This window comes from Festucalex cinctus, chromosome 10 (genome assembly GCF_051991245.1).
Source record: "Festucalex cinctus isolate MCC-2025b chromosome 10, RoL_Fcin_1.0, whole genome shotgun sequence".
NCBI classification, from domain to species: domain Eukaryota; kingdom Metazoa; phylum Chordata; class Actinopteri; order Syngnathiformes; family Syngnathidae; genus Festucalex; species Festucalex cinctus.
In genome coordinates this window covers 12,398,064-12,425,789 of record NC_135420.1, presented here as the reverse complement: position 1 = coordinate 12,425,789, position 27,726 = coordinate 12,398,064, and the positions used below count along the sequence as shown (strand labels likewise).

Sequence of the window (27,726 nt, the reverse complement as noted above, 5' to 3'; positions counted from 1 at the left end):
AGAGTCATGTTTAACCGAAAGTTAATCAGAAAGGTTTATTCATATTTTGATAACGGTTTAAGGCAAAAGTTGTACTGTTTACTGCTTTGTAGTGCTGCAGCAATCTTTACAAATAAAAGGGTGAGGTGTCAATCAAATCTCAACAGCAACATGCAGCTTCAAGCGATGCTGTGGACCCCACGGCACGTTTCTTGAAATTCAATGCCAAAATACTATGACGGCAATCGTGTTGGAGTTGGTGTCCAACTAATTATCATGACAATAAGGCGAGTAGGCCTACATTAACGTTGCACTTGGAATGGAAATCAAGACGTTGCAGTTTCCGTCAAAGAAATAGACGTCACAAAGACGCGTGTGTGGTTGATGTTGCATGAAGATCACACAGTAATTGTAGAAAAAAAACAAACCCTCATATCTGTCGGACCTTTACCACTGAAAACAACGAATCAAGGTATGTTTCTATGGAGATATCTCCTCCAGATCAGCTGTAGAAATCCCCTCAGTAATATCAGTGGTTTTGAATGTCCCCTACGTCAATTTGCCACCCAAGGTTTTATAACCTAAGAAAAAGGCATTTGAATGTTATATTCTTAATTACTGCTCCATGCTATGATGCTTTTATTATCAGCCCATGATTATTCAAGGCAGCTGGGATATGCTTTAGCACTACTGTACACCAAAGTAGATAAGCGGAAATAGATGAAACACTTGGTTTGTTTTCGTTAGACCGGTATATAATAGGGAGCTTGAAATTGCTATATAAGACCAAACAATTTATTAAGAAAATTAACAAACATCAAAAGCTATTGTATTGTACATTGATGATCTGTGTTCCCAGCATTGTTTTCTTATTACTGTATTGACTTGCAACATATCATCTAAGAAGAGCTGGAATACAAAATAGAATATGACAGAGCACATCTATATTTGAGTAAAAATGAGCATGAGTTTGTAATTCAGAAGTCGTTGTCGCTGTCATCGAAAAGAGGAGGTCTCGTGCGTCCCCTGGAGGTGCCATTTGCTCTTGCCACACGGTCCTCCAAACTGTCATCATCTAATTCTTTGCTATCCTCATCCTGGCCTTCTTCCTCTTCGTCATCTTCATCCACCTCTATCTTGCTGTCCTCTGACTAAAATAGAGAAAAAAAGAGAGAAGCTACTACAAAAGCTCCATATACTATTTATAGCTGTATATTGACAGGAAACTAAATCACTATACATGTTAACGAATCATACCAATGTCCTGGAACTAAAAGTGCAAATTAAACTGTATTTAAAAGGAAAATACTACATGGAAACTCTTAAGAGTCTAAGACTTAGACTATGGATGGGAGAGTGACAAAAAATAATCAGGATGGCTGGATCTAATTTTAATAACACAAAAAGCAAAGAATCAACGAGGCACTGGCCATGCACAAACCTGTCCTTTCGGTTGTTTTGGCCTTCTGGAAGTGGCTAATGTGGGCTTTAAATATACAAAGGTGAGTGTAAAGAGATGGGTGAGATACAAAAAAAAAAAACAATCTATAAAAGAAAATATAAAAGAGACTGTTCATTGGACAGAGATAGTTGCTGTATGTACTGTATACGACTGTCAAGACAGTTTACCTCATCACTGACGCCACCCTGCATGTTCCCACTGAATCTTGTTCCTCTTCCTGGAAGGCAAAATGTATATATTGTTGGTAATAGTTTGGACATGTACTGTTGCAACTTGCATCTGGATTAATCAAATAACAATCAGATTTAAATCCACAGAATAGTGCAAGTTGAATCAATGCTCAAGAAATAAATGTCTCAAGTTGACATACTGAACATATCGCTTATCTGTTTAGCCATCACGCCATTTCGAGTAGGCCGTGGATTGGAGGGCCGAGAGTCTTCCAAATCACTGTCCATGTCACCTTCATCCTCAAGAACATCCAGGTCGGAGTCCACATCTTTCACTGAAACAAATTGAATAGAACGAGCGCAACGTGACACTCGAGTGGCTGTCAATTCCAACCTATTTTAAGTGGCAGCTTGGCTGTCATTTATTTTAACATTATTTTGAGTTCTCACATGAGCTCCTCATTAAATCTCTGTCCTCCTCCTTCAGATTTTGTTGCATCATCCTCAGGGTGTTTTCAGCCTCCTGTGAAGGAAACAAATGGACAACATACAGTGGGCGAATAAGAACGGTGTGCACACAGACATTGTAGCTGGCAGAAATCAATTGTGTTCAAGGGGGAAAAAATGCTGTTTTTTACCCAAATATTTTAAAAAAGAAAGAAAAAAGAAAAACTATGACAGTTTTCATACTTTGAAATCTAATACCAATTAATGCCTATGTACAGTCACCCACCTCAAACCGCTCTTGCTCCAGCTGATGGTAATCTTCAAGCTTCGACTCCAGGAAACAAAGGTTTTTGAACTTTGCTACGTAGGTCTCATACTGCTTCTGCAGGTCCTCTTCGATCTTTTCATATTCGTCCATGAACGCTGGCCTAACATAGCATGAATGAGAAATGTTTTTAATGTTCATTCAAACTTTTTTTTTTTTTAAATCAAAGATGAGATGAAATGAAATGGTAGAAAATGTAAATACCAGCAAATAAATCAATAGTCAGAACCATTACAGGCTCCAGAACGGCCTATAACAACACCAAACCACGCCAGCCTCGCTTAGCCTGGCCTGGCCTCCGTTGCTTTTCCATTACAATAGATGTGGGGCGTGATTGTGGCATGTGCACTGTCCTCCATACATACTTGTAGCATGTGGGGTTCTGCCACATTTCATGGGTGGCGAGTCTTGGCCACTGGTTTTGTAGCGAATCAAAATATGAACTGCTATTGTATCATATGACGCAAATGAGAGCCCATCGAATGCACAGAAGCTTTCACACAGACGAAAAATCTACTTCCAGGTTCAAGCGAGAGACTGCTGCCCGCCAGCAAGAAAAAAATAAATAAAATAAAAATACAGTATACAGTGTATATAAATATATTGTATTTTACAACAATACTTAACCATATTTACAATTTCATATTTACCAATGGATGAAATAGTGAAGCTTGTAGTAAAACACAATATATGTGTACTGTAAATACTGTACTGTATTTTTGTGACTTAGTGGAATGTGGTGTCAGCATCTCTGTCTCACTCGTTTAAACCGGGAAAAATGTGCATGTGCAGTGAAGTTCCTTGCCACATCACTCTGTCAGCCAATCAGGTAACAGTGATGTCACAGCCCTGTACGACTGCATTTGAAAACCACTTGGGGGAGATGCTGAAAAGTGATTCCTTTGTAACTGCATGGGCCCAAAAAAACAAGGCCGTTCCAGTAAGAAATCAGTACAACAGAAAAGCGGCTTTGCAGTGACACTGTTACATAAAACAGACAATAAATTGGCTACATAATTCATTTTAAAACGTCACAATGTAGGCCCAACACGAATGAAAACATTGGCATATGCAGATTGTGGCAGAGGCCTCTGCTATCTGATTTATTTGCGCCGACATTTTTAACTGACCTCACACTTTGCAGTGTCTGAAGTCTCTTCCGACTCCTCTCCAGGTCCTGTTTCTTCTTTTCCATCTTGGCATCCAGACTGGCCTCATCAGAAACAATGTTATTCAGCATTTCTTTGGTTTTCTCCACTGTTTCCTTGAAGACAAACACAAAATGTCCATTCATTAATTTAAAAATATTTAATGAAATGGCAGTAAAACTGAAAACTAAATTGCAATACTGACCAAAGCCGCCCTGATGGCGACTCTCAGAGCCTTTTCAGTCACATCGATCTCCAGAGGTCTTGCAATGGCCGCACTTCTCTTTTCCTGAACATAATGCACATGCACTTGCATGCATATTCTTAAACACAATAGGGACTCAAAATCATTCCGTTTCAGTGTGCTTCCACTCACCCTAAGTTCCACCTCCTTGCCCAGTAAATCATATAAAGATGCTCCTTTAGACGTGACCTCCGACGCTAGCTGCCGAGCTGCTTTGAGGTCAGAAAGCTAACAGGAAGACAGAGGGAGACTTACTAAAACAACAACAGCTGAAGAGTACACACTTCTCATATAATTCCATACTTCACAAATATTAAAGACAGGAACAATGTTTAGACAATGTTTAATTGATTGAATTTCAGTCCCTACAATATATTTGTTTACAGTTTTTCCTCATTTATCTCGGGCTTACGTTGTAAAAAAAATAAAATACCCACAATAGGTGAAATCCGTGAAGTAGTCAGTTTTATTTGTTATGTTTTAAGGCTGTAAAACCCCTCACCAAAGGAATGAGCGAGGGAACACTGTAGCTATAATGTACAATAAACACAACGACCTCACATTAATAATCATCTTACCCGTGAACCAATGTCAAACTTAAACTTGCTGCTGTCTTCCTCAACTCTATCTTCCAGGCCCATTTGCTTGGTCTTCATTGCACTGTACAGCACCGACGTGATCTTTAACATCTCTTTCACTGCATAGCCGTCAGCCTGGTAGAGGCGTTTGGTGTTCAGCTTGATGTGCGCTTTGGTTGCCTTCAACAAGGAGAGACAGGTGAGCAGCAGGTCCTACATTGCATTAAAAACTTACACTAGATTTTGCTTTTATTTGCTTAACGGCACATTACCATGAACTGAGCCACGGCCTTTATGAAGAATACTCTGTCTGACTCTGTGTCAATATCTGGAGGAATATCCATCTGAGGCTGATACCTACATAAAATATTGGGATGGGGGCAAAATGACAATGTTTTTTGAAGCAAAAAAAAGTGTTTGTTCATTTATGTTTCTGTTATAGAGGCAATGGCATTCTAAATAGATGAATAGCTGGGTGGATGCATCAATGCATGGATACAAAGATGTACCTTTTAACGAGCCATATCATAATTTCAGCCACCAGATTGAAGTTAGGTGTTCTGAAATTTTCCATCGATATCAAGCGAGGATATCCCAAAGCTCTCATCATTTCTGTGAAATCTGCCGTTGCAAAGGTGTCGAGCATTAACAAATGTGAGGACATTCTATACACCCGAGCGCAAAATATCACACTTAAATTTTAATTTGTGTGTGTATGTAGCAGATTGTGAACTGAGGACAGCTTACTTCTCAAATCTCTGAAAGACATTGTGACCCGTGTTCCCCTCACTGGTTTGCAAAGGGGGAAAAAAGCACAAGATTTAGTGACAATCAATTTCGGTGCTAATCATTCAAGTAGGGGGGAAAAAAAGCTAAGCAGAGAACGCTTGAAAAGTGAACGCGATAACATCGCTCGTCACCATTTCTCGACACACTATAACTACATTTATTAATTGATACGATTTTGTGGCTAAATACATTATTTGTCATGCACATTAGTGCTTGAATTTCGAAGCGTTTGTGCCTTCGACAGATTAGGTTAATGGAAGAAGCTACGCGAACGCGCATTCGTTGCCTATGGCACAATATGTGTAACATAAACAACCTTTTCACAAAAATGGCAAAAATAGATTAGTGTTTACAGACAGTAGCCATTGGTTACCTGTTGATGAGCTAGTTGATCAGTCGCCCTCGTAGACGTTCTACTACGCGGAAGAGCCAATAGGGCTCGTCCAATCATCAATCGCTATGCTCCAGTCAAGTCCAATGGGAGACGAGGATGTTGAGAAAGGCGCTATTGGCTGCTTTTGCAGTACAACTTTTTATGAATTGTTTTTCATTGTACTCTAAATTGTCACCGTGTTCAGATAGCTGTTATAAATAACCAAGCACATTATTTTTTTATTAGCTTAAATTTGGGTGACCTTTAGTGATGGGCAAATGAAGCTTTGGTGAAGCACGGACCCACTTTACTAGTTCTTCAAACTGGAATTATTGTGACCTCTCCTGTCAAACAGCTAGACTGCAGGTATATAATCTATGATACGCACAAAGTATCAAATGCAAACATTTTAAATACAAATAAGATTGAGGAATGTGTGTATTGTGTTAGTAATTAGACAGTTCTGGGGAAATATGTCATTGGATGTGGCTCTGTACCTGTGGCAATTAAGTGAGAATGTGATTGGGATTCGGGTACACTCAAATGAGGCTCATTATCTTTCCCGATATGCATGATATATATATATATATATATATATATATATATATATATATATATATATATATATATACTGTATATTGCTTATTTACTTAATTTTTCTTTTTTTTTGTTTAAGTTGTTTTTTTTTTAAAGTAATAATTAAATTTAAGGAAGCGAAAATAAGATTTTCATTTAATAATCAGTTGTATTACCTTTTACTTAGGGGGTTACATACTCAAGAAAAAGTTGTGAATCACTCGTACAGTCATCGTGTATTGTACACGGAAGTTGTCCAAATATCTTGTTCACCACACGGTGGCGACACCGTCCAGTGTTTACCTGAACCGTGTTCTAGCCGCATTCATTGCTAGTGCTACAGCTGAGCTCAGCGCGATGGAGCAAAGCGGTGATCCTCCTCTAAACAGCACTGCGACAGGAAACCAATCTCCTGTCGGTGGTCTCGACAGTAAGCGACAGAAAGAGCTGGAAAATGCCGCCCTGCAGACCACTTTAATATCACGACTAGATCTGGAGTCGAGGACGGACGTCGTAAGGGCCACTGGGAATCTGGCCGCCGAGGAAGACCAGCTGAACGGCTTGTGCTCGAGCCACCGCGCGGCCCCTTCGCTACTCGGCTCAGGCTCCGATGTAGAAGAAACTCTGTCGGAAAGAAATGTGGGAAGTGTGCGTGTCGAAGAGGAGAGGACCCTGACGGACCATTTAAATAAGCGATTGCTGTCGTCTTTCCTGGAGAAGCTAAACCAAAATGACCTGGCACTTCCCGGAGTGGAGCGTCTCGACTGCGCCGTAGCCGACGAGGACTCGAACAGGGCCGCAGAAGAGTGGTGACTCACTCGCGGAAGTGGCTCAATGGCTTCGGGGGTCCAACAACAATGTGCTGTTTTTGAAAGCACACGGCATCAGATTCATCTACACCGTTGCAATGTTATTAAAATACACACTTGATTTGGTACACTTGACAACTAAAAGCTATGCTTATGCAGGACAGTTGTAACTTTTCATTTGCTACACAACTCCATTTGTTTGACCTTGCATGCATTGTAGGTTTTCAGCCGTTGGGCAACAAATGTTCTAAGTTGTACTTCCTCCCAACAACTTTAGTTATACCTGAAAGTTTTCAACAATTTGCAAAATAAAGTATTGAAATGCCACAGTGGATACTTTGTTGAATATTGTACTGGGGTGAAACACACACTAAAATACAACTGCATTGCACGACCACATTATTTTAGAATTTTATACCGTTGAATGGACTTTCCACTAGTTTCCACATGTTAACCCCACTTTTGGTTTAACAGTTGCATCTTATGGAGAAATACCTTTATTGTTAAGTTCAGACATAAGGACAACCTGGCCATTTAACCTGCCAGTATATATTTTGGGTCAAAAGAATGTCTAAAAGTTTATTTAAAAAATGTGTGTGTATATATATATATATATATATATATATATATATATATATATATATATGGAGCGAAATACTTTAATTCTGTGAGGGAAATGGACAGTGTTAGGGCAGCACAAAATGACTTGAGTCCTGCATTAAAAGTTTGACTTCAGTGCGGTGCTATCAAAGGCATATGCTGTCTTACATAATGTGACTTTAAAAAAAAAAGAAAAAAGAAAAGCTGCTTGTGTAAAATAATTTGTGACCTAATGAAACATATCATCTAGGGCCATACTGTCATGGGCCCTGAGGAACGTCACTATGTTTCCCCCTGGCCTCAAACCCTCCTCTTTGTTGTTTGTATGTTATTTTTCAGGTACTCTAGATTTCACTCACATTCCAAACCATGCATATTAGGTTAATTGAATAGGCAGTGATTGCCTGGCGACCAGTCCAGGTCAGTGTATCTTGCCTCTTGTCCAATCTATAGAAAGTGGATGGATGGATGGAAGAATAGTGAAAAAAATAGAATATAGATGTGTCATTCCAGTCTTCATATTCTTTCTTATCAATAAATTAAGGCACTGAATCGTGATTGAGTCAACATATATTTTACAAATGCTGAGAATGTTTCGTGACATCACTTAACCTGTACAGTGATTGGATGGCTGCTTGCGTCTTACCAAACTGCCACCATAATAAACCCTTTTTAAGATGAGCTCTCTTCATAGGTCCTGCGTTGGGAGGAATGTGCTCACTTTACAATAATGTTATGTAAAAATTCACCATAAAACAAAACTTATTTAAGATAAATAGGTTCCATAGCACTCACTCTCGCCCAAGGACACACGACGAGTGAGAAAAGCAAGGCGTGTGTGACCAGAGGTGGGTAATCCCGGTCCAGAAAGTAAAAACCTTGCCACAGTTTGGCTTTAGCCACAGGTGCATCTAATCAACCAGCAGGTAAACAAGTTACTTACCAATCGGTCAAGTAGAACCTCCTGTGACTAAAGCCAAACTGGGAGCGTTTTTACTTTCTGGACCTGGATTACCCACCTCTGTATGTGACCAAGCAAGTACTAGAAATACAGTAGTCACTGGTCCTCAAGGCCCATTTTCCAGCCTGTTTTCCATGTTTCTCTATTCATCACTCAGGTGTTTCCAATGAATGCTCATGAGCAAGCTCTGGAGGAGCCTGATAACAATCCTCACCTGTGTGTGGAATAGGGAGACATGGAAAACAGGCTGGATAGTGTGTCCCGAGGACCAGGTTTGATAAACACTCAAGCACACTACATATTTCGTAACCAAAATGTGTGATGTGTTTACTTATCTTTCAATCAGTTGATTTGGCAGGACACTTTTCATGCAGGTGTTGTAAACAGCCAAATCCAACTCGGTTCTATGTAGTGTTTTTGTTGTCATATACAGTTGCCTTGCCTATCCAAACCTCATTTTGACCAACTGTATTTCAAGTAAATATCCTTAGCCTAATAATGACAAACCACAGCAAACAGGGTACAGGCCATGTAAACAAAAATTACATCCGTCCATGTCCCAAACATGATCTCAAATTATTTATTAACCCATGCGTCAACTCTCCATTAAGTGTTGAAGAAATCAATAATGTCATTATCATTCAGACTAACCTGCAAACAGTGAAAAAGCAAGCTTTTTTACAGATTCGCAATTGCCACTTAGCATCTTCAAGAACCTGTCATGTCATTTTAAATAGTTATGTTTTCTTCCCAGCAAATAAGCCAAAGTACAAAGGTTATAGAATAAAATTCAACTGAAAAGTTTGGAGTCATGTGAGCAAGTGATTGCACTCAACCTGTTTGATGACCATTGTCAGTGCATAAATGACCACACCCGTGAAAGCAAATAATTAGGTCACACAAAAAAAAAAGTATTAAGCAAAATCTCCTGTAGCTATTTACGGTGAATGGGAATATTTATTTTTTAATTTTTTAACCTGTCTACAATAAAGTTAGAACTTTCAGGGCTCTATTTTTGTGCCCTTTGCAAGTCTGGCATGAGGTGAGGTCTAAATCTGCGCATGGGGCAGACTAGACTAGATTTTGGTATTTTTGCAGACCTGTGTAAGTTAGTACAACATAGCACATTAAAAAAAAAAAAAAAAAAAAAAAAAAAAAAAGGGGGCTCCATAGGCCTGTTGATAGTCCCTGGCATGGTGGAAGAATAAAATGCATTGTTGAATTTCTGTGGTAGGTCGAGTCACGCAAAGTAGTTACGTTTATAAGGCTTCACGGGTGGATGATAAAAATTTGGCTAGGGAGTCCACACAGAGTTATGAAGTGGGCTCTTGGAGACCGCCTTCACTCAAATCATTTGGTTGAATGTGCCAACCCCCACCCCAAAATCGTATGTCATCAAAATCGTGTTACACTAACCTGCACCAATAGTTACTCGTGGTTCCAGCTGGTGTGAAGTTTAGTCTACTTTCAGCCACCAAACTGTAGAGTTGTGGCCGGGCGCACAACAAAGGAAACACCCTTAACCGAGGGTGCAGAAGTGATGACTAATCAACGTCGAGTGTCAACATTGATTTATCGACAGATGCGTATTTAGGTACTTATAACTATAATATATATATATATATATAGAAACTATAGAGTTTAAATACAGTACACCCCCCATTTGATTGAAAATGGTTTTATCCACCTCGACCCCTCCCACCTGTTCGTCGTCCTCCACAGTCCAGTCACAGTTTTTGTCTGTCTAGTTGAGTGAAAGTGTCCGTTACTTTTACCAGGACATTTGAAACGTTTCTTACCCTCTACCACTCAAGTCAACACCAACACATTATATTCATTACTAGTCTGCTTTTTTGCTCCTCAATCATGTTGCTACTTGCTAATGAGGAAAACAAGTGTTAATGTTTCTATTGTGCTGCTATTGGTTAGTTTACTAACGTGTGTGGTGTGCGCGCGTGTAGAAAAACGTAGCCTCATACAGTAAGACATGGACATAAGATTGCTTTTCAGCAAACAAAAGCTCCATTTTGAAGTACAGTATTTATATTAAAGATAAGATGTAAAAAGACAGACACAAACAGTGCTAATGCTAAAGTCAATTTGTTTTGTTAATATGTTTTATATGATGTCTCTGCACCTCACCCATACACAGACTTGTACATGCATTATTACTATTATTTTGGAGATTCAGGCGCATTTCTTTTTTGATATGTATATATAGTATGTATTTTATATGTTGTGTTTCAGTAAAAGAAAATTTCAAAAACAAGGCCAAATTCCATTTTAGTTCATTCTCACTGCAAAATGTGGGGAGCTGGTTTACTTCAGAAACATGCATACTGTCAATGCGTATGTTGAGGAGCTGTTGTATCAAAAAGAGTACCGGTACCCTTCCCAAAATTAAGGTTGGGATATGTTTGTATTTTAAGTCCTTTTATCTTTTGCATAACTTTTATTAGATTCAGTTTACTCACTGACTCCCCATGCAATTTTTGAAGCGGAAAGTACCCCCAAACCATGACAAGCTACGTATCACTATACCCCACCAGCCCACCCCCCAACCGCTGATCCTAGAATCGCCTCTGTTCAGCGATATATGATTGACAGCGGAATGTTGATTCAACATATTTTCAACGTAGGTCTGCTTTCTGGGTTTTTCATTTCTTGCATGTTGTTTTCATTATTTGGTTGTGGCTCCATCATAGGTACACACTGCGTTTCTTCACACGTGCCCTGAAAAAGGAAAAATAAATAAATACATACATACATTTGAGGCTTTTAGCTCCCACTTAAACACCACAAGTTGAAAACAATTTCTAGAGCTACTATCAGTCATGGGCAGAAGTGCGTAAAGTAGCCAAAAATGTTATTTAAGTAAGAGTACTGTTACTTGAATAATATGACTCAAGGGAAAAAAAATAAAAATAAAATAAGGAATGACTAACTTCAGAACAAATTCGAAGTGCAATCGTTGCAATCTAAAATGTGGACATTTTTAGGCAGACAGAGATGATGTCATGATGTTATATTTCACAATTTGTAAGGCAAACATCATCTACCTGCATCTCCAGGATCACTGACTTCTTATCAAACAGGCTATCTCGTTAGTGTGTTTAGGGAGCAGTGTTGGACATTATGATCAGGAATGTTGGGACAGCAGAAGGGACTGTTCCCTCTCCATTTCGGTTCACCTCATACACCTCACTTTGAATAAAACGGTGGATCTTGCTATTTGCAGAAGTTAAAAGGACGACTGTGTTGGTGGAGTGTATTAGGGATGGGCATGAGATGGAGTACAGAGAGCTGGTGAGCAACTTCATGGACTGGTGATGTCAGAGCTATCTTGTTCTCCACGCTAGCAAAACAAACTAGCTAGTTGTAGACTTTAAGAGGCACAGGACCACCACACAACCTATCACCAGCCCGGTTGGGCTTGTGCACTAGAAGAATAGACTGGATTAGATCATCAATATCGATATTGTTTATAAGAAAGGAATAAGCAGACTATTTCCTGAAGAAGCTCAGATCCTTCAATGTGTGCAGTTTGTGCTGTTTACTGGGGGAGCACCATCAGTGCCAGTGATGAAAAAAGGATCAATAAACTCAGGCTGGTGACATCATGGGACTTAAGTTGGGGATGTTTGAGACAGTCAGGCACCAGAGATCAATGAGATCTATCTATCTATCTATCTATCCATCCATCCATCCATCCATCCATACCAACCACCTATCCACCCAACCAGTATTTATTATTATTATTATCTAAAGTATAAGTATTGGGAATGTGACATCACTTACCTCGCACTGTGATTGGATGACTGCTTGCCTCTTATTCAAGTCCCACCATAATAAACCCTTTTCAATATCAGCTCTCTTCATTGGTCCTGCATGTTGGGAGAAATGTGCTCACTTCCACAGTAATAAAAACAACCCATAAATCTGAGCGTAGCCTTGATATACAAGTCGCTTGTTTACACTCACTTTTTGTCCAAGGACATATTAGACATGAGCGTGAAAAGCCAGATGTGTGTGACCAAATATTAGAAAATTGCTACATCCATTAAAGTGGACCTGACACGGACTTATCAGCAACAACACCACCATCCTCTGGATGCACTACTGGATCAAAATATATTTTTTTGTAAAATTCTGCCTCATTGTAGAAATACAGGTTCCACAAAAAGCTCTAATCTGAGCCCAGCATTAGACAGGCAGATTTTGGTGGGCATTCCCAAGGTTTGCCTGATTCCAAGCGCTTCCATTTTCAAAATGAGTTGGGCGTGGCCAAGGCTCTCCTTTGCCACCTGCTTCTGTCTACACACCTGTACTGTTTTTCTCACAACTCTGGGGACTTATAAAGGCTGGGGGAAATGCATATTTATGATCAAAAACCCCCCAAAAAATTGCAAATTTTGTGTCAGGTCGACTTTAATGTGCCCTAAGTGTCTTTGTACCTGTAGCATAGCTCACGAGGAGGCCAACTAGTACAACCGAGGTTGTTGCCACGGCACCAAAATATAGATAGGAGATGGAGTAAAAGTTACGCAGGCCCCTAAGATATGCAGAAAAAAAAGCCATAAATGTAAATTTCTTTACTTCTGGGATGTCTTGGACATTACTAGTAGAAGATCCACAAAGATAATTTTAACTGAGTGTATTTAATAAACTTGATTACTGAAAAAGATGATTGCTTGTCAGGGATCACTGACCTTGGGTCGTCGGGTTGAAGTGGGGCTGAGATGGAGTATTGATGCTGAGTGCCATTCAATGTGAAGTTTCCAGGCTCACACCCGTCTGCGTAATTAGGCAGCACGCCCATGGTCCTCAAACTGGGCGGGTGAAGTGTGGAACCAACAGCCAGCCACAGAGAGACACAATATCCAGCTGCTGTTCCTATGAATGTCCCCTGAAACGTCAAAATGTGCAGTTTGTACCTTTTGATTCAATAAACAAAACATTTGAGGGAAGAAGCAAGAGAAAGAAAAAAATGGAATGATTGCGCTAATATTTTCTGAAGCTACTTCATATTGTGCGAAAACAAAACCTCACCAGCCTATTTGTGCCAGGAACAAACATCCCCAAGATGAATACACCTAGTAATGGACCACTGATCACGGCCATCACTGTAAAGGACCCCTGAGGAAAGAGCACAATCACTGTGAAAAAACAGTTGAACGTAACATGGGAGAAAAATTGAGACAAATATTTTCGGGTTTCAGCTTTACATCTCTTACAAATAACACTTTGAATTGATGTTATTTTGTCATGATCTCTGTTGTTTTTGGTTAGATTTTAATTGTCATGTGTTCCTTGTGTCCCTGTTATCATTGACTATCTCATCAAATTTGATCACGTCCACCCTTGTGTCCCTCCGCCCAGACACTTGACAAAGAGACGCTAGCATGCATTACACGCACGCATCGCAGTTCAACTTCGTTCTTCCATTTCTCCCCCGCCTTGTTAAATCAACATATAGGACACCACACTAGGCATGGGCGATACTACTGTTTTTGGCTTCGTTCCGAAACCAAGTAATACTGGGACCAAATATAGCGGTACTGATCCGATATCGATACCGAAAGTACGCTGGATCGAAATATCAATATTTTGGTATCGATCCGCCCATCCCTACACCACACTATTCTCACCTTTTTGCCAGTTCCACTAGAGCGACTGAGGGTGCACACTTCGTGGTTTTAATTTTGCTCGAAGCATTAGTGTTTGCTTGCAATTGTCCAATTACTTTTGGTCCCCTGAAAAAGAGATAGCTACATTTTAAAGAGCTGTAATTCCTAAACCCCTGCTCCAATTTGGATGTCAATACTCTCAAATTAAAGCAGCACTTTAATTATTTATTGATTATATGATTGTATTCTGGAGATGTTTTTGTCAACAGCTAAAATAACATAACTTGTGTCACTGTCTAAATACTTTTGGGCCTAACTGTATGAATATTTACTGAGAAAACCGAAGTTATTGAAATGTCTTATGAATGTAATATTCAAATTCATATGAAATGGTACCATGTGCCCACTGTCCAGGGCGAGGGGATAAGCATACAAAAAGAGCCCTTGTTTAAAGGCTCGGTTAGCAGGTGTTGAGGTGGAATGGAAGGTACCGTGAGTAGAAAAAGTTGGCACATAAGACCCAAATGATGTTGGATGTTACTGACGACCTCCATTCAATGATTTCTGTGACTATATTATTTTATGTAAATAGTATTTTTTGGATTATTATTATTTTTTTTTTGTAATTATCCACTTTGCTGTACTGTGGGAGGTTTTGCACAATAAATCACATTGGTGCATATTTCTGACTGTGCCATTTATTTTTGATTTTTAATAGAACCCCACAACACCCTGAGTCATGTCGGTTTCCTTGTTTAGTAAGTTGAGTCTTGCTTTGGACTTTTGGATTCTGTGGTGTTTTTTTCTTTTTAACATTACTCAAGGACCTTATTTTCCTTTTCATTATTTGCTTTGAGCACTTTCTCCATGCCTTAAGCTCTGCATTTGCATCCACATCCGCGCTAAACCTGACACTCCACTTTTGCTGTTCCATCACAATTACGTTGTCGGGTGTGTTCAATGTGTGACTAAATTTAGTTTTGTGTTATTTTAAAGCAGTTGGCCGGCTGGCCCGCATCTCTCTTGGCTCTGCCACTGATGTTGATTGGCTTAGTTTGATGTCTATATTGTAAATGGATTCATATTAAATCCCTGCATGAGCAGTTAATAAGACAGATAAAGTTAATAGTATGGAACAAATGAGAAAAATATTTGTGTCTGACTTTTGAGGATGAAGCTGTCATGCACAAAATTGGTTGCTTGATTGTTTACCTGCAGAACTCCCCAGTCCAGGAATGAGGAAAGAACAGCTACCAGTATACAAGCAACTCCATAGAGGAAGGCTTAAAAAAGAACAAATAGAAATGTCGTTATTTTGGCCTCACTGTATGTGCTCATTCGTACAATACCAAATCCTAAAGCTTATACATTTTTAACAAATGTGTGATTTATGAAATTCTTAGTGATTGAATGGCTGAATCATTCAACCTTACACAGTCCTTTGGAAATATAAAGCTGTTTCTTCTGGCTCATGTGTCGCAGATAGTGTCGGAAGAGGTCCTCCATCGTGACTGCAGCCATTGCATTGATACTCGTGGAAACTGTGCTGTGTAAGAGATGTAATGTATAAGGGTAAGTCTTTAATTCTTTTTGATCATCACATCATTATTTCAGTACTTGGTGTAACGTTTTTGTTTCGTGTTTTTCTGATGTAAAATGGATCTGGTGGCTCAAAGTTTGGGAAATACTGCTATAGACCACAAAATGTCCTGTGGGATTTTCTCAGAAAGATAGTGCTTAACTATACTGGATATCGTGCGAACTACATGCGTAAATTGAATGTCTTTGTGGACATAAAAACATGTAAAATATTTTAAACATTCCAGGTAATTCATTTAACTGCTGGTTGAGAAGAAGCACCGGTGGCTAAAGCCATATTGTGGCAGGATTTGATTTTATTTTTTTAATAAGCAGTGTGTCCAAACTAGGGCCAGAGGACCATTTGCGGCCCGCCATCCATTTTTAAGTGTGCGGCTGCGCATACTAAAAATGAGATCGACTCCTAATAAATTTGTTTTATATACTGTAGATCTTTTATTTTCCTTCCTTTTTTTTTTTACTTCTGTTTTGAACATGTAAATTAAAAAACAGTCTGGTTAAAAAAGTACATGTGTGAAGACAAAATACATAAAACATATAAAGCAAAAAACAAAAAACAACAACAACACAACATTAAAGCAACAAAGATGATATAAGAAAGTTTCCAGTGGTTCACCCAGTCATAAACTACACATTTACACATACATGTACATGTTCGAGAAGGAGTAGGAGAAGTATAAACTTATCAGGTCCTACCCCTTTAACATCCGTAATACAATAAATATATCTTTTTTTTTTTTTTTTTACCATTTTCATTCAACAATTACTTATCCCCAGGAAATTACTTCATTTACTTTCTTTTTTTAATATGCAAATGAACTATTTACAATTAATGACTGAACATTTCTCTTCATAACACTGATGAATAAACAATTTTTACAAGCAAAAACCATTTCTTCCACTTTCTGCTTTGTGTCCAGGTCCAAATTGTGAAAACCTCACATAAATGAGTCCCATGTAACTGCTTTAAAAATGCTCATCTAGATTGCTGCAGTTTTGCTTCTGAATGTTATTCAATTTCGGGGCTGATGATATTTTATTTGCCTTATAGAAAGCTGTTTAGGTAGCAGTTTAAAAAAACATAAAACAATATGCAATTGATTGAAGTCGAAATTTCCAAGTGGCCCTTGCGTCCTTTGTTTGTTTTCTTGTGGCCGTCGGACAAAAAAGTTGGGACACCCCTGGCTTAAGGCATTTGTTGCAGTCATTTGAAGTCTGGGTGTGATGGAGTAGTTTGTAAAAAGCATGTTATTATGACGCCTAGGAATGGTTTTAAATTGTAACTGTAATTGTAATTGTAACAATGCATACCAGTATATGTCTCCTTTTAATGTATAAATCTCAATCGAAAATAAATTCTTTTTAAGATTGAAATACCTCAGAGTGCCGCTGTATGCACAGGCCAGGAAAAGACCTGGAAAGCCACGATGGTTCTTGAATATATCCAGCACAAAATATGGTATATACTGCATCATGAAAATGAGAAAAACAAGTGTTAGTGTCAACTAACTTTTAATGTATTTTCACATTTGTTGTATATCAACTTTCATAATAATAATTATTATTATTATCATTATTGTTGTTGTTGTTGTTGTTGTACTATATATACTGTAACGCCAAACAAACTGAAGTAACCACTGGTAACCACTAAAGTCAACCATTATACAAATGAACTACTAAATTGCATGTATGATGTTTGTTTGTTGTTCCATCACACAGGACTGTCAGTTTAGGAAAAAAAAATGTGATGGTATGACCAACAACACAACTAAGTAGCATTCAACTTACAAGATCAGGAGAAGACACACTTCCAGACATCAGCGGATCACACTTGCTATAAAAAGCAAACATGACAATTCCGCAGAGAACTGCACCCCCCACAATTAGGCACAGAACTACTTGGTTGACAAATATTGCCCTGCAAGAGAGTCATAATTCCACAATTAACATTAGCCAGGTTCACATGGACCCTGGTATTCTGTTTGAAACCTACACAGAATGTAAGTGATCCAAATAAACACTTCAGTCTGAATAAACTGTCCGAAAACAGAGTTTCATTCAGATTTGCGAGGGTGGAACATTTTGCCAATGTGATCTGAAGTAAATTGTCATCATATCATGTAAAGGATCAATAATGTCAGGCTGCGGTCTCTCTGTGTGTGTTCTGTCGTGATGTCACATAATGGGAAATAAGAAATATTGAGCTTTAAAAAAAAAAAAAAAAATCCACAAAAGATTCTGCAAAAACTAAGAAATTGTTATAGGATGCCATTTGGTGTTCTTTTAACCCAAGTAAGCAAACTGCAGTTTTTACAGTTTTTCCTCCATAGATTTGGCACATTTCTTGAAACTGAAATTACATTTTCAAAATACCATGGACAAATCCCCAAACCACCTTACAATTGTTAGGTGGCTAGTGAATGGCATTTCTCATTGCTTTCATCAAATGGGGAACCGCACGAATGCTATTTTTAGACAGCAAGGCCATGTGACTTCAGCAGCTTAAACCCGGAAGTGGGTCAGAAAGAAGCTCGCTCATTGACGAGCCATGCAAAAGTGCTTGTTTTGTTCTAATTTTTCTCTGGAACAACATGCCGAGTAAACACAGCTGACTACTTACTTGTATGACAGAAATTTGATTTTGACACATAGATAAGCTGTTTTGGGAGAGATATGAGCTTTTGCAGATGATCCATGGTGTTATGCAAAGTCATCTAAGTTACTTTTGGGAAAAGCACTAAGTGAATGCAGATGAGCCAAAGCAATTGAGAAGGATCTTTGCAGTTGTGACAGTAGCGACTCTTTGTTTGGGAAAGGAACTTGGAGTGAAGCATGTGTGACCAGTTTCTGGACAGATATATACTTTTGCTAATGACCTGGTTATGCACAAATGTAAGTCTGTTTGGCCAAATGAGCTTGCAGTTTTGAAAATGTCACTTCGGTTTCAAGAAATGTGGGGAAAACTCTTCCAGCTTTGTACACTGAAACAATATGATTTAAAAACGAGAAAATATTTTGTTGAATGTGATATCTTGAGAGAAAAATCATTTTCTCATTTTCTGCAACATACTGGTAAGCCACAATCACTTTAATCTTAATAGTTGGAACATGTGTATTGTGATGAGTCTGACTCACCACTGGGCCTGTCTCTCGGTTCTACAGGAGACGTAGCGTTGGACTTGAGCTTGGTTTATGCCATACATGGACAGCCACAAAAGTGAAGACCCAGCAGTCAAGCTCCAGAAGGTATAACGCCGTCGTGGGTCAAAGTCAAAACTGTATAAACATCCAAGAACAGCCGCTTTAAGTGCATTTATTTCATTTGAAGTTGTACAACTGTGTGTAAAATACCAAACAGGACTATACAATTACTTACCAGACCTTTTGCTAAGCCCCCCTGCCGCCAACCTAACCCGAAAGATGGGATGATTTTATTTTTGGCCGTCACCAATGAATATTTTTAGAATCAATTATTCTATCGATTAATCAGTTACATTTTATTTTGCATGGACGTGAATAACAAAAAGCACTTTTAATTTTTAATTTAAGCAATGGAACTAAACAATTCATTCAATGATTAAAATAGTTGATTGATAATCAATTAGTTGAGGATTAAGCGATTAATTTTGACACTTCTAAAATGTAGACCTTTTTTTAAATAAGTCTTCAATTTGATTTGCTCATTTAATAGGCGATATATCTGCACAAGTGACACTGGTTGTCCCTTTTGTTCTAATCCTAAAACCTGAAAATAAACCAAATAAATGCTGGATCTAGATAAAGCTATGTGTATATCTGATATGACAGAAATTTGATTAAATGATAAATGGGCTTTCACTTCCACGCTTTACCAATTGATGATGCAGCATCAGGAGAAATTGCAGGTTCAGTAACTTTCTCAAGGACACGTCTACGTGATCTCAATGGCTGTGGATCAAACTCACAACCGCTGGGTTGACAGACGACCACTCAACCACAGAGCCATGCCGCCCCATGATTTTGTCAAATGTCAATGTCACGCCTTTGTCCCCAAGGTAAGCATTGTACTTGAATTATCCGTAAAATAACTGAATGCTGCACTTAGCCCCCCCCCACAAAAAAAGAAATGCTAATGTGATGCTACAAACACCCATCCAGTGTCATGTTCCTGCTCCAAGTCTGTGTCTGGTGTTTTTTTTTCAGTGAGCACGTGAAGGGGGCGTTCCCACCAGAGCCACACCTGAGGGGCATTCCGAATAATCAACTGACCTTAAAAGGACTCCAGGAACAACAGAAGCTCATCAGATTATTCCTTGCTTGCAGCCATTGCACAACTTATTCTCTAGACTTTTTTTCTGAATCCTAGTCATGTGTTGTAGTCCTAGTCTTGGTTTTGTTTCTGTAGTGTTAATGTTTTTATTTGTAGTATCTGCCACGGAGCTTTCTGTTTTGTATATAGTTAGATTGTAGTTTGTTACACGACTGTATATCCTGATTATGTTGAAATTATTTTTTGTTAACTTAATTTTCTCCTTGCAAGTGTTTTTTGTTACTTAGCTATCTCGGATGTAGTGCTCGCGCTTTCTGTTGTTTTCGTCCTGGAATTTTCGGCCAGCGTCTTGCATTACTGTTGGTTTGTAAATAAACCTCCTAAATTTTCCTGTCTGGGCCTATGTTTTTGGTTCCACCTTTCTGCTGACATCCGGATTGCTTTTTACAACAGGAGTGTGTGTGGCTGGGTCTTAGCAAAAGATCAGCTGGCTTTATATTCACATTCATATTTGACTAATTAGGTTGTCCTTACTCGTTTAAGTTAATCCGTGATCCATTGTAAGCAATTTCCAGTACGGCTGCAGGACCACCCACCAGAACTGTGCCATGGATGAAAATTGCCACAAAGCCTGAAAACATGACAACAATCTGGAAAACATCTGTCCAGATCACGGCTTTTATGCCCCCCTATAACAGACCGATAATACAGGAGACACTTCAGCACACAGCAATATCTTGAGACATGTAATGACCTTTGTTGAACACTGATGGGAATGTCGAAATAAGTGGACATGCTTAATGACTTTACCAGGGTTGTGTACAATGTGCAGATGATTCCAGTAGAGAAAAGAGAGCTCCACAAATTGAGTCCAGTTGCTGTGAAGGGAAAAGAAACTGCTATTTGGCTATATAAGGTAGGCTACATACACGTGATTTAGGTCGAGCAGACAGAAGAAATCCTTGTTAATAACTTTTAAACATGCCAATTTACTCAATGTTGCAATTTTGTTGCGTACTGACTTACAACAATATTGTTTTCCTTGGTGGTACTGCTAACAAGATCTGTCTGTCCAGCGCTTTATTAAAGGTCATAGAACAAAATTCAACAAAATAGTTTAGTCATGTGAGCAGGTAATCTCACCCACCTTGGTTGAGGATCAATGCCGGTGCATAAATGACCACCCCAGTGTACAGCAGCTGGGGAAAGCAAATAGACAAAGAAAAAAAAAAACATGATAAATTTCATTATTAAAAGCGGTTCAGATGATGAATGGATGATTTCTACATGTAATATCCAATGTATTTATGGTAGGATCGTTTTCTACCTTTATACAGTTAGTGAAACTTTCAGTTGTAATCTGACTATCATTCATTACTATATTTTGTGAATATAAGCTTGTGCAATAAAGTACATTAATATACAGGGAGTCCTCGAGTTAGGTCGGAGTTCCGTTCCTAAACTAGCGACGTAACCCGAATTTCGACTTAAGTCAAATTTCCCCATTAAAGTCTACATATCAAAATAATTTGCATAAAAAAAATCTAAAACACATTAAAATCAAAATAAAAAATAAAAAGTCCGACTGAAGCCCAAGTCTTTGCCTATGTTCGGTGGTTTTCTCCTTTCCGTTATCTTTTTATGATGTCCGGCTTCGTTTCCATGGGAATTGTTTTCTTTTAGCTGGACCAACATTGATAGAAGATGTAGCTCTCTTCTTTGGGGCCCTGATGTGGGGAAAAAAAGAAAGCGAAAGCGCCAAAGATACTCCCACAAGTGCACGAGCTAGCTAAGGGCTAAATAGCAGACGAGGGGATAACACTGCGGGCTATTTGGCGGACGAGGAGCTGAAATGGAGACCAGGCGTGACTCGAGGGTTCCCTGTACAGTATTACCTTTTTTTGTGTGTGTTTTGTTTGTTTGTGTTAATCACTGACCACAATATGCTTTAAACCATCAGTTACAGCCTTACTTACTTTTTAAAACCAGTTCTGCCTAATTTATTGAATTTATTCATCAAATGAGGGTAATCCAACACAACACCACCACACCTTTTGAAAACACTCTGCTGCCAATACATATCATACATGCAAGCAGTGTTGAAGTTGCTTTCTAAAGTAACTAATAGTCCAACGCGTTACTTTATTCTACAAAGTAGTCTGATTAAAGTTACTGTCCAGAGAATCAATGCGTTACTCCACATTTTCATGAAGAAGGCAAACTATCTCACTGTTGTAACAGTCACAAACAACTACTGCTAACTACGAAGATGAGGCAGAAGTCATTGATCACCACACTGAATTCAGCCATGGTCTGGTCATGAATGGTTTGCACATTCAAAACAAAAGTGATGATACTTTTACTACTAGTTTTATTAACCAACAGGCACACAACACAACAAAAAAAGTGTGCATTATGGACCATAAAAGTGGTAAAAAAAAATAATTTATTTCCATCCTCAACTGGTCCGTGAAGCATTATGGGATGAGGTCGTCTCCGCCCTCTCGCCAGGGGGAGTGACGTCAGACAAGTTACGTTTTCAGTAGGGGTGGAACAAAAAAACGATTCGACCGAACCATCGTTCGTCAAGGGGAGCTAAACGACCGTATCGGTTGCGAGTGAGGCTTTATGGTTTTCATAACAATAGCAAGAGTTCTGCGCCGTGCTCTACTTGTTTTGTTTACATTTCAGTAGCATCACCATTCAAGCTACTTCTGTGTTTCCGTGCTCGCGACACGGTGCGCGCGCGCGCAACGAGTGACAACATACAAATGGAGACAGTTAGCAGAAGCCGGTGCCGTACATCTCGGTATTTCCCATGGCTATCGAGTCCTCTCGGTGCACTTGTATGTCCCGGGCCGGCGTTGGTACTGCGCGCGAGCCAAAAAGAATAACTCCCGTGACGATCCAATGCATGGATTCAAACGACACAGGTATGTCCCACAGCCAACACACCAGCTAAGCTAAAAGCACACTGCAAGTATCTCATTTCTCAGTTTGTGGCTCCCTGTCAATGTCTACAACTAGCATGAGCAGCAGATAGGAGAACTGAGACGATTTTCATTTTCAACCTGGATAGATTTTTATTTTTTGTTTTATAAAAAGTATTTACGTTACAAGAAGTCAAGAGAGACTGCCTATTTTGTTTTTCATAAAAAAAAACCTTTATTTCCATGTTAAAAATGCACTTTCAATAAAGTATTTGGAACTCCGTTTCTACTGCATTATTTTTATGTTGAGATGGTGTTATCGGCAGCTGCTGAAAGTAACTAAAAAAGTAACTTTTAATCTAACTTAGTTACTTTTAAAATCAAGTCATCAGTAACGCAATTTAGTTACTTTTAAAACCAAGTAATCAGTAAAGTAACTAAGTTACTTTTTCAAGGTAACTGTGGCAACACTGCATGCAAGAGATGATAAAATTTGAGTCTGCTGACAGCGGTAAACACAACTTTTCAACATCCCTAAAGTACAGCAAGGAATAAAAGTGTGTGCTTCTTACTGTGGCCACAAGAAATTGGACACTCCCCAGCAGCTGCATCCCTCTGCCGAACCTCATCTTCAGATACTGTGAGGGGCAGACAAGCCACATTTAGAACATTCCTAATCATTTTTCACCTTTTTTTTTATCCATGTGGTTTGATCATCAATAACATTTTGGCGGAGAAATACTCAACACCACAAATTTACAATCGAAATACCCTCCCTTGAGGCGGTTGGTAGTTCAAATTTGGCACAAGACAACTGTTGAAGTATTATGGCAAGGTAAGAATTTTTTTTTATTTTATTTTATTTTTTTGTCATCAGTGTACATGTGTTGAATAATAATATGTCATAATTTAACACTATTTCATTCATCTGTCTTCAATATGATTTAGATTTTCGGGAATGTCACGGGGTGGGAGCGATCTTTACTTTTAATCATGAGATTGGGACGGGACAGGATAAAAACTAGGGATGGGCAAGTACCGACACCAGGTATCGGTATCGGGCCGATACCAGCCTTTTTTCAAGTACTCGAGTACTCGTGACACAGACGAGTACAAGCGACCGATGGCAGAGGGGGAAGACGTTAAGTGCGTCCTCCTTGCCTGTAACTGGCGCTAGCTTGCAGCAGTTTTTCACCAAAACTTCACTGGTTTGGAAATACTTCCAAATTGTGAATTTTAAACGAAAAGAGCATTTTTGTGTTTTATTTTGAGCGTTAAGACTATTGAAGAGTGACTGTGCTGTTTTTTGTTTTTGTCAAGATTAAAGGAAATATATTTGTTTAAAAATATCTTTTAGTGATTTTTTTTTATTTGTCAAAATGTACTACTGGTATCGTCAGTTGGTATCGGTATCGGTGAGTACTGAGGGTCTGAGTATCGGTATCGGTCTGGAAAAAAGTGGTATCGAACATCCCTAATAAAAACTAAACGGAAGCGTGAGTAATTCAATAACCGTTTGGGGGAAAAAACGTGGACAGCCATTTGTATTTCTCTTTCCCTACGCTGTTTTTTTTCTTTTTTTTTTTTCTTAATGGTGCAGTTGACCTCTATAATAGGAGGTGTACGGGAGTGAGCGTAATTCTGAATAGAATCACCGGGAATGGAATGGGACAGGATTGTTGTTGTTGTTTTTTTTGTTTGTTTTTTTTTGTTTTTTTTTGTTTTATTTATTTACTATTGTCCAGGACTGGGATGAGACGGGATTTTTGCCACTTGACTGGCATCCACCTGCAGCATGAACGGCCGGTCAAAACAACCAGATGAATTTCGCCTTCGCTTTCAGCAAGTCCGTTAACGGATAAACAACGGATGAAAAATTGTTTCAGAAACTCCTGTAGTAACCCACCAACCCCAGAAATTGCTGCAATTCCTTCTTGGTGGTAGGCCTAGGAAACTGTGAGACCGCAAGAACTTTTGCTTCAACCGGAGCGATGCAACCCTGTCCTACAACATGGCCATATCACCTTCGCCATCGCAAATTCACACTTAGCCAAATTTATTGTAAGTCGTGCCAATTTAAGCCTCTCCAAGAGTGCTTGGACCCACTGCAGGTGGAATTGCCATGTGCCACTACAAACCACCAAGTCATCCAAATAGACTGCACAACCCTCCGGAACAGCTACAACGCGGTTCATTAGTCATTGGAAAGTTGCCGGAGCATTTTTCAGTCCAAACGGCATTACGTTATAAGAAAATAACCCGGACAAAGTGATCAATGCGGAAATGTCCCGTGCACGTTTGGTCAAAGGAAGTTGCCAGTATCATTTGAGTAAATCGAACTTGCTAGAGCAAATTTGGCTGAACCAACTCGGTCAATACAGTCCACCATTCCAAACAATGGAAACCAGTCTGACTTTGTGAATGCATTATCCTTTCTGAAGTCTATACAAAACCTAGATGTTTTTGACCAACTTTTGGTACCAAATTGCACAAAGATGCCCATCTTAAAAATAATGGCTTCAGCAATTCAGTGTATGATCATGTAATTAATTTCAGAGTCAAGATGTTCCAATTTGGCAGGGGGCATACGATAAAATCTTTGTTTAATGGGAGGTGTGTCCCTAACGTCAATGTCATGCTCGATCCAGTGAGTGTTGAGTATGTGATGGAACATCGCCAAATAAACAGGGAAACCCATTAATTAGTTCTGATAACTCGCGACTCTTGGACTCAAGACAGATGTGACAGAATTTGATCTAATTTACCAAGTGATTCTGAGTTCCTCAGATGACCATAGAGCAAACTATAATCAGGCTCAGGAACCCCATCTCCCTCTGAACCCTCCAACACAGACGACTGTAAAAAAAAACTACAATAATAATATATTTTACATTTTGCTTTTCAAATTAACAACATGGTATGTTACAGACAACTAATATATTAAAAGTAATAAAAACATTTAAATTGAAGAAAAAACGTAAAAAATTACAATTAACCTTGGCTGCTATGCAAGTTGTACTGGATTTACATTTCATTCAGGAGGAATTCGATTACAACCTGATTGGTGCTTGTGACGCCAAGTCGAAAGAAAACAGGCAGGAACAAGAAGGCAGTCAGCACAGAGTTGATGCTTTGTCCAAGGCACATGTAGAGGATTTTGAATCCATAGCGATAAGTTTCAGATGGACCTCCTAAAACTTGGACAGCTGACATAAAGCTGGCACAGAGCGAGAGTCCAACAGGTATCGCTGACATGCTGCGACCGCCAGTGAAGAAGTCTTCAGTGCCGGCATCCTGTGGCGTCTTCTTCAGGGCCTGATAGAGTCCTATGGCCATGGAGACCAGTAGCATGAAGGCAAAGACTACATAGTCAACCGTAACAAAGGTCTGTTTGGGTGGCTCGCTGGCTGACTGCTCCTCCATCTTTCTATGGGTCAAAGGAGTCTCACTTTAAAACTTGAAAGTCCTACACAATTAAAACACGTGCCACACGCCAGAGGCAGCCACTCTGTTTGAGGATCATTGTCAGTGCATGAATAACCACACCTGTGGAAGCAAATAAAGTCACCAATAAAAAGTGTTATTTCACATGCAAAAGCTCCTGTATTTACAGTGTATGGGAATTAATGTTTTTTTGTTTTGGTTTTTTTGTTTCTTTTACCTTTCTGCAGTAAATTTAAATCTTCAGGGCTCTGTTTTCGTGCCCTTGGCAAGTCTGGCAGGAGGTGAGTGAGGTCAAAATCTGCGCAGGGGCGGGCGAGAAGTTTTGGTATTTGTGCAGACCTGTGAAAGCTGGTGCAGCGTAGCACATTTTAAAAAAAGGGCGCCAGAGGCCTGTTGATAGTCCTTGACATGGTGGAGGAAGAAAATTATTTGCTGAATTGCTGTGGTAGGTCGAGTCACACAAAGTAGTTTTTTTTTTACAGGGTGCGAGCTCCCCGTTCGCCACGTCGCCAGTGACGAGGCGAAATGGGGAGTGGCGACGTAAATATTCCCCACGCTCGCCACATTGGCACTCGGGATGTCACGATAAGGACAATATCGTGATATCGTGATATTAAAACTGCCACAATATCGTCGTCGTCATGTTCACAATATTTAAAAGGAACACATCTGTTTAAAAAGGTTGATTCCATTTGTGCAGTTCTAGCACCCTCTAGTGGCTAGTTTATTTGGCCTTCTATGTTTCAAATCTATGCTAATTGTCACTGTCAGATGAAGGGGAACCTAATTTGCTTGTGACGTGATCAATGTGTGCTTGCATTAGCAAGTAAGTGCCTCAATATTGTTATTATAGATTGTAGTGGTTTATATGCATTTCTGTTACGCACAAAAGCACAATATTGTGCTTTTTTTGTGATCTTTTTTAAATATCGTCAACCACCCCACAATATTGTGACATTATCGTATCGTAAACTTCACATCGTGAGAATATCGTATCGTAATGTTTGGATATCATTATATCCCTAGTTATCACGCAATGAATATACAAATTTTGTACAAAATACCGTATGCGTTTGTTTTTTTTTGTTTTTTTTTGTTTTTTTGGCTCAAGGGGTAGGTGGTGCTGTATTTTTAACTGAATGAACATAGAGATACTTTCAGGCCTTGACTATAACATACATGTCAAGTTTGGGATTTTTTGGGAGCATGTACCAGGGAGTTAGGTATTAAGCATATCCTTTTTCATTGCAAAGGAAATATGAAACACAAAATTTCGCCCTCATCATATAGTATTTCAAAAAGTCAAGATGTTTTATTCTAGGTCAAGTTTGAAGCAAATTAGATGAAACATGTCGGAGAAATGGGCAAAAGTATGCCCCCTATAAATGTGCAAAAATCGACAAAAATTGAACATTG

General features: G+C 39.1%; 2 protein-coding genes and 1 long non-coding RNA gene across 12 annotated transcripts; 1 reads left to right on the top strand and 2 right to left on the bottom strand.

Annotated features, from left to right (window-relative positions):
* The first annotated feature begins 144 nt into the window (after positions 1 to 144).
* LOC144027364 (uncharacterized) lies at positions 145 to 20,331 on the top strand. 3 transcript variants are annotated; one of them, XR_013285440.1, is made up of 7 exons: positions 145 to 451; positions 1,836 to 1,926; positions 2,099 to 2,180; positions 4,411 to 4,552; positions 15,571 to 15,660; positions 18,850 to 19,721; positions 19,870 to 20,331. It is a non-coding gene; the product is annotated as an uncharacterized LOC144027364 (long non-coding RNA). The 3 variants fall into 3 exon arrangements; XR_013285441.1 differs by lacking the exon at positions 2,099 to 2,180 and having other exon boundaries at positions 155 to 451; XR_013285439.1 differs by lacking the exons at positions 1,836 to 1,926; positions 2,099 to 2,180 and having other exon boundaries at positions 163 to 451.
* On the bottom strand, positions 753 to 6,898 carry cluap1 (clusterin associated protein 1). 4 transcript variants are annotated; one of them, XM_077534806.1, is made up of 14 exons: positions 6,268 to 6,898; positions 5,101 to 5,142; positions 4,863 to 4,974; positions 4,626 to 4,710; positions 4,354 to 4,533; positions 3,908 to 4,003; positions 3,737 to 3,820; positions 3,514 to 3,647; positions 2,345 to 2,486; positions 2,062 to 2,134; positions 1,812 to 1,946; positions 1,609 to 1,658; positions 1,421 to 1,465; positions 753 to 1,130 (listed from the first exon to the last, which is right to left on the bottom strand). In XM_077534806.1, exons 2-14 carry the CDS (start codon positions 5,120 to 5,122, stop codon positions 957 to 959), a joined length of 1,332 nt encoding a protein of 443 aa, XP_077390932.1. In that variant the 5' UTR covers positions 5,123 to 5,142; positions 6,268 to 6,898; the 3' UTR covers positions 753 to 956. The 4 variants fall into 4 exon arrangements, with proteins under 4 accessions (XP_077390932.1, XP_077390930.1, XP_077390933.1 ...); XM_077534804.1 differs by lacking the exon at positions 6,268 to 6,898 and adding an exon at positions 5,516 to 6,022; XM_077534807.1 differs by lacking the exons at positions 1,421 to 1,465; positions 6,268 to 6,898 and adding an exon at positions 5,516 to 5,925.
* On the bottom strand, positions 10,165 to 26,217 carry LOC144027361 (sodium/iodide cotransporter-like). 5 transcript variants are annotated; one of them, XM_077534803.1, is made up of 15 exons: positions 25,924 to 26,217; positions 23,439 to 23,504; positions 21,084 to 21,135; positions 20,747 to 20,814; positions 20,471 to 20,625; positions 18,823 to 18,963; positions 17,476 to 17,605; positions 17,065 to 17,153; positions 15,522 to 15,634; positions 15,301 to 15,371; positions 13,511 to 13,597; positions 13,171 to 13,367; positions 12,916 to 13,013; positions 12,260 to 12,345; positions 10,165 to 11,194 (listed from the first exon to the last, which is right to left on the bottom strand). In XM_077534803.1, the coding sequence occupies exons 1-15, from the start codon at positions 26,215 to 26,217 to the stop codon at positions 11,081 to 11,083; spliced, it is 1,761 nt and encodes a 586-aa protein (XP_077390929.1). In that variant the 3' UTR covers positions 10,165 to 11,080. The 5 variants fall into 5 exon arrangements, with proteins under 5 accessions (XP_077390929.1, XP_077390924.1, XP_077390925.1 ...); XM_077534798.1 differs by lacking the exon at positions 25,924 to 26,217 and adding an exon at positions 25,632 to 25,734; XM_077534799.1 differs by lacking the exon at positions 25,924 to 26,217 and having other exon boundaries at positions 20,471 to 20,567; positions 23,439 to 23,627.
* Positions 26,218 to 27,726: the final 1,509 nt, after the last annotated feature.